The following is a 6076-nucleotide window of genomic DNA, read 5'->3' as shown; positions in this document are numbered from 1 at the left end:
TCCTAATCAAATGTTACCAAAATAAAATCAAAGTTCATTGTTATTCAGTCAGATTTTGGTTATACAGTACATCTGCACATTGTTTTTAACAGACATGTTTATTTTTTGAAATATACGAGTGCCTGCTGGTTGATTGATTTAATAAGTGTTATTGAGAAAACAGATAGACAAGGATGTTTAAATTATAGAGTATATTTATTGAGTCAAGACAAGAGTAATACATCAGTGAATTTATTCAATCACATAGTTTTTTACTTTTGGGGGCTCTTTTGATGGATCCCCACCTCTCTCAAGGTACAGGTTATTGTATGGATACTGCTTAGGAGCCTGAAAAACAAAACAATACAGAATATTTAAAAGCCCTTATATTCGATAAGTATAGGCGTGTTGACAAATATATATTTTCATACATAGGCCATGGTGTACAACACAATGCTACATGATAACTATAACCTGAAAAAAATCTTTATTATATATGAACTGCAAAATATTCCTAATCACATTAGTGCTAAAATCCACTATACCTTCATTGCTACCATTATTATTACCTCATACCCTCCCGAACTCAGTGTTAGGGATACAAAAATGCAGTGATCAGCTATAGTGCATAAAATGGGCAGCCATAAGGCATGATACTCAACATAGCCTTCAACTGGGGTAAATTAAGTTTGTAGAAGGACCCTTGTTTTATATGCATAAACAAATAGCTAAACCAGAGCTCCTACTCTTTTAATTACACTTTCATAACAAAATACAGCAATTGAATCATCATTCCTACTACTGCTGCTGCTGAATGCCCAAATCCTTCACGGAAATAATTCTATAATTATAGTTTCCCAGGAACACTTGTCATGTGACACAGAAGCAGACATGTTGCCATAGCAACTGAAAACATTACACATCATTCTGTCCCATCAGAAAAAAATGACAGATTGTCGGTTTATTCAGTTAGAATGCTTTTGTCAAAGTGAAACAGCATCTTTAAACCTTTTAATTCATGGGATCTAGATGATGAGAGTGTGTGTGTGTAAAAGAATTCGAGACACAACTGATTTGATCTGTATCAATCCTACTGAAGTATCTGTTAGATGAGATATAGACATATATAGATATATATATATATATATATATATCTCATCTATCTATCATGTGGAGCTATACTCATCTACATCTGACACCGATAATACATACCACAGGAGGATAGAATGGAAATTTCTCTCCAACCCAAAACATGAACAGCATGAATCCAATGAAGCCAAAGAGGTGTTTACACATAGTATTCCAGGGCACAGGACTTGGAGATGTATCTACTCTGTTCCTGATGAACATGTCAAAGTCCCAGTGTATCTAGTGGAAAAATGAGATGAGCTATAGATCAAGTAAAATTGCTAATTATGGCACAGGAAGCAAATTCTGTTGGTTTACCTAAACATTAAAGATATTCCTTACCAGAACAACAATGTTTCATTTTTTAGGCCGTTAACAGCATTTTTATAATTTTATCACATTCTAGTCAGTTTTATTTCAATAAGGAAAATTACTTTTAGTAAACATTGAAGAAACTTAAACAAATGAAACCTGCAGTAACTGTTTTGTTCTTCATGAATTGAACCAAGGGTAAGGAAGTGTTTGACTACAATTCCCATCATTTGTTGCCACCTATGCTGACAGCGGTTGGACAGCTTTACAGTATCATAAATCATCAACTAGTATTCCCTGGAATATGCCTACTGCTAATCAAATAAAACAGGGTTTGCAGGGAGGCCCAAATACCCCCATGTGGCACCGTGACCAAGTGCCTAGAATTGATGACAGTGGGAACATTTGCAACATCGGAGAGGCCAGATACCTGTCAACTAACCTTAGTTGAAAATGTTTGACATCGATTACGTGGCATGAATGACTGCTGCACTCAAATTTTTTGTTTGTTTGTTTTATCCATTTAAAAGTGAAATGTTTAAATTAACATATTTGGCTACGTTTTTTTATTATAATAAATCTATATAAGATAATAATCTATAATACCGTATTGGCTCAAATATAGGTGACATCCTAAGAGTTTGGTGCTATTCTAAAGAAAAATGTTTTTGTTTTTTAAATAAAATACACATTAGTGGAATGGTAAAACAGTATTTTAACTAATACACAGGAAAACATACTTTATCTTGTGGTCCAGCACTTGTACCCACACGCAGCCCTCATACATACCCAAATAACTATAAATCATTCATTTGTATCACATTATTTGTATTAAAATCCCAGAAACCAAGTGTTAAAAGGCCCAAATTAGTCAGAGATTGGACATAATGGAATCAAAACCGCAAAAACGTTTAGATGAAGTTCCAGTTCTGCAAGTGCGTGTGTAAAAGGTTCTCCGTTAAGGGGGAAGGACAGGGAATTGTCCCCTGCAGAGCAGAATGAAATCAAGCCTTACAATTAAATTGCGTTTCACAGACTCAACCACAATCCAAGTTTCTGCGACTAATCCTTTGTGATAAGATCTGCTTATTGAAACCTTTACTTTTCCCCTCACTGATTTCTGAGCCTAGAAAGTTTTGTCCTCTGAAGTAACTAAAAATTCATGAGGGTGTTTTATATCTGGATAAGTAAAATATTAAATAGTTCAATTTATTCCTACAGAAATTAAAGTGCCAGGAAACAGATACCCAAACACACACACCAGGACGGGGCTCTGCCACACCGACACCCAAACACACACACCAGGACAAGCTGTTCCACACGGACGCTCTGACACACACACACTGCTACAATGGTTATCATTAACCCCCCCCCTTTTATATTTTTGCCCCCTGTGTATTAATGCCCAGCCAGCGCCCCCTTTAGTATTGATTAACGTGTTTCCCCACAACCTTTGTGTTGTGATGGCCCCCCCCTTTAGCCACACCCCCTTAGTATTCATTTATGCGATGCCCAGCCACAATCTTGTCTATTGATGCCCCCACTGCCATGTGTATTACCCCCAGCCATCCACACCCCTGTTTATATTGATTTTGTAATGACAAAACCCAGCCCCCCCCCCCTTCAATGAGGCACTGCCAGTGGGACGCAAGGTGCGTGCACAACGGCCGCTTTCATTTTATTAGGAGGCTTTGAATGTTGGTCTGCCTACCAAGCCTGCTGCTTGAAAAAGCAAAACAAAAAACACCCGCCCAGTGCCTGGAACTGCGCTAAACCCCGATTATAGGCTGCACCCCTACTTTAAAGACCTAAAGTGTGGGGGGGGGGGTGCGGCCTATATTCGGGAAAATACGGTAATACCCTTTTTTTTTTTTTTTTTTTTTACTTTTTAATAGGGTTTGGAAAAGGCTTATAGAAGTGTTCCTTTTCGCATAAAGACACACTCTTTGAACTTCAGCACTCATACTACATAAAACGAACAGAATTGTGCAGTCATCCCACCACTGCGCACTTACCGGCTCTCCCCAATTTCTCCTGAGGTCTGGATGGTCCCAGTCATACCAGGGATCTCTTTCTTGTTGAGATTTATCCGGAAGTTTTGGATAATCACCATATCTATTGAGAAACACAACTAAGGATCAAAAGTTCTGTAATGTTCTTTCACATGCTACAGTTTTCTGTTTAGAAACCTATAGAACAGTAAGCAGTGGCTTTAAATGTCAACAGAACTAATCTAAAACTAATCCTAATTATCTACTGTTGAATATAGTTTTGTGGCTATATCAGGGTGGAGTTACTGTATGTGATCACTAGACCAAGAGTCTGATCTGGACCTGCATAGTTAAATCAGTAATGTTACTTGCAGTACACACATTATGGAAACCTCTGCTGAAACAATACAGTCTTCTACAAACACACTGTAGCTCTTTGGCAAATAATGTTTTGAGACTAACGCTAATTAAAGTTGTATACCGGTATCTGTGGTGAAAATTGTTGTATACAGTAAACATGTAAGGCTTAAAATGTTTTATATGCTCCCTTTGGAAATACTCTAATATGCGTCATTTTCCTGTCCATGCATATATGTGGGAAGTCTTGTTAGACCTCTTGAATCTCTTGCACGACGCAGCATCGGAACTGGATATGTATAAGAGAGCACAAAAACCTCTCCCGCTATACGAGTAGGTGTGGAGTGGAAAGAGAGCAAGGCATAGAAAGGGTTCTTATAGGTGGCTATATGCATTTGACTGCAAAAAAAAAAAAAAAAAGCAACATTTAACAATCATATGCATATAATAAAGTGTCCCTCTAATGCTACAAGACTTGCAGTCTGCTGGAAAAGCCAAGATGTTTAGTTCCACTGGCTGATTTTCAGCTATGAAACATAACAAAAATGTTGTTTTACTTTTTCACTGCTGCAGATGAGATCAAAACGAAGCCATTCGTAGGGCGGTTAAAAACACACACATATAATTGGTAGAATATCCAGAGAGGTGTTTCATTTTTTGTATAGACTTCAATATGCAATATCCCAAATACTTGTCATGTGAGTAAATGCAACGTATAGTGACTAAAGTGAGAGGCAAAATAGGGACATGAGAGCGCATTTGCTTCATGACTAAAGAAATGAAATGTTAGGTAGTATCAATAAGCTTATACAATCTAATCATCAGCAATACAAAATCCACTGTGCGGATATTAGATCATTTGAAGTATCTGATTGTTGTATTGTTACATGGTAGACATTAACTTACCCCATCCCATCATCTGGATATGGTTCATAGTCTTCTACTCTCATATTGTATTTCTTGGCAGCAGCTGCTTTCTCCTCTGGGGTTTTGGGGTATGGCCCCGGCAAATCAGCCTTAGTAATGCCAGATGCTAAAAAAAATAAATAAAAATATGCATAAAAATGAACGTCATTCTACCGCAAGATTACCTATACAATAAAATATGTTCATGCACACAAAGTAATGTCATCTGCCTATAACCTGGTTTCATTCGAGTTAATTACAGAGATGAACCTGAATCATTTTGTTCACCAAAGTTTGCAGTAGATCACTATACCGCACACCGTGATCCTGGTAAGTGCTCCAGCAACACAGGATTACATGGCCCCGCATAATGTATAATTAATCGGATGAAATTACTTTCAAAGCCCCTGAAACATATATTATATGGGACCAAAGGTATTCTTGCAGGGAAAGCTAACTGGGGTTAGTTCTAGACACACGGAAATCAGAACCTCTGCATGCTCACATTCTTCTGGTGTTGCAGATTTGTTGATTTACGTCCTGTTAAGTGAAGGTGACTCTCCAGTCTCTGAAGCGGTTTTACATTATCAGAGTTATTTAATGTTACATTTCCCCAGCGTTCACCTACCTGACCTTACGCTGACATTCTGTAATAATGAAGTTGCCCCGACCCTGCTCCGAGCGCCTAGCACAGACCTACAGGTCACGGCTGTCACCCAGCGGGCACTGAGAGCCGCCGCCATCATCCACCGCTCTACAGAGCCCGACTCGACTGCGCAGCCGCTTACGTACGGTGTCCGTTTGAGGACAAACAAGCCAACAGAAACCTCTAAATAGATTTGCAACCACCAATTATCCTTGTACGTAAGGGTACATGGCTCCAACAAAATGGCCCCAAGAAAAAAAAGCCTAAAAAGTTTCATTACGGAAGCTGCCACAAATCAAACTTCATTAGATGACAATGCGTACGTTTGAAACGTTGTAGTGTAAAGCAGGATAATTATCGCATCATTCTAATCACTGCTTATAAAGATTATTCTTATGATGGCTAAGTCTTAATTCACAGATTCAAAGTAACACTATCGATAAAACACAAAATGAGCTGGGTTGCAGAGCACAGGCATCACCAGTACAAAGCATTCGTAAGATCGAACATACCATGTAAGCACGGTGACACAGGGCAATTAATGTACAGAACATACCCCGATCAAAGACAAAATAACAATGACAGCATATAAAAGTAGCATTTCCAAAATGCATGGTATATGGCTTGACACATGCAGAGGAAATTGGATGGTGTGACACGGGTGAGGGAAAAGAAGATTGAATAAGAATAATGTACCTAATGTATGACATTTATGGCCATTGAACACACACCTAAATGTTTTCCTAGAAAAAAGCGA

At 38.3% G+C, this 6076-nt stretch overlaps 1 protein-coding gene across 1 annotated transcript; it reads right to left on the bottom strand.

Moving 5' to 3' along the window:
- Window positions 1-231: 231 nt before the first annotated feature.
- NDUFB8 (NADH:ubiquinone oxidoreductase subunit B8) lies at window positions 232-5416 on the bottom strand. Its single transcript, XM_089501331.1, has 5 exons — window positions 5302-5416; window positions 4674-4800; window positions 3435-3534; window positions 1192-1347; window positions 232-327 (listed from the first exon to the last, which is right to left on the bottom strand). The coding sequence occupies exons 1-5, from the start codon at window positions 5414-5416 to the stop codon at window positions 232-234; spliced, it is 594 nt and encodes a 197-aa protein (XP_089357457.1).
- Window positions 5417-6076: the final 660 nt, after the last annotated feature.

The sequence above is a fragment of the Sceloporus occidentalis genome, unplaced genomic scaffold (assembly GCF_023333645.1).
Source record: "Sceloporus occidentalis isolate IW3139 unplaced genomic scaffold, rSceOcc1.0.p SCAF_172, whole genome shotgun sequence".
Lineage (NCBI taxonomy): Eukaryota > Metazoa > Chordata > Lepidosauria > Squamata > Phrynosomatidae > Sceloporus > Sceloporus occidentalis.
The sequence above is the reverse complement of the archived record's forward strand: the minus strand, read 5'-3'. Positions and strand labels throughout refer to the sequence as shown.

Excerpts from the sequence above, each read along its gene's own strand:
- NDUFB8 (XM_089501331.1), bottom strand. The coding sequence starts at position 5,416 with ATGGCGGCGGCTCTCAGTGCCCGCTGGGTGACAGCCGTGACCTGTAGG. Across the intron at positions 3,535-4,673 it reads TATCCAGATGATGGGATGGG|ATATGGTGATTATCCAAAAC; the intron begins GTAAGTTAATGT and ends GTTTCTCAATAG. Across the intron at positions 328-1,191 it reads TTCCATTCTATCCTCCTGTG|GCTCCTAAGCAGTATCCATA; the intron begins GTATGTATTATC and ends TTTGTTTTTCAG.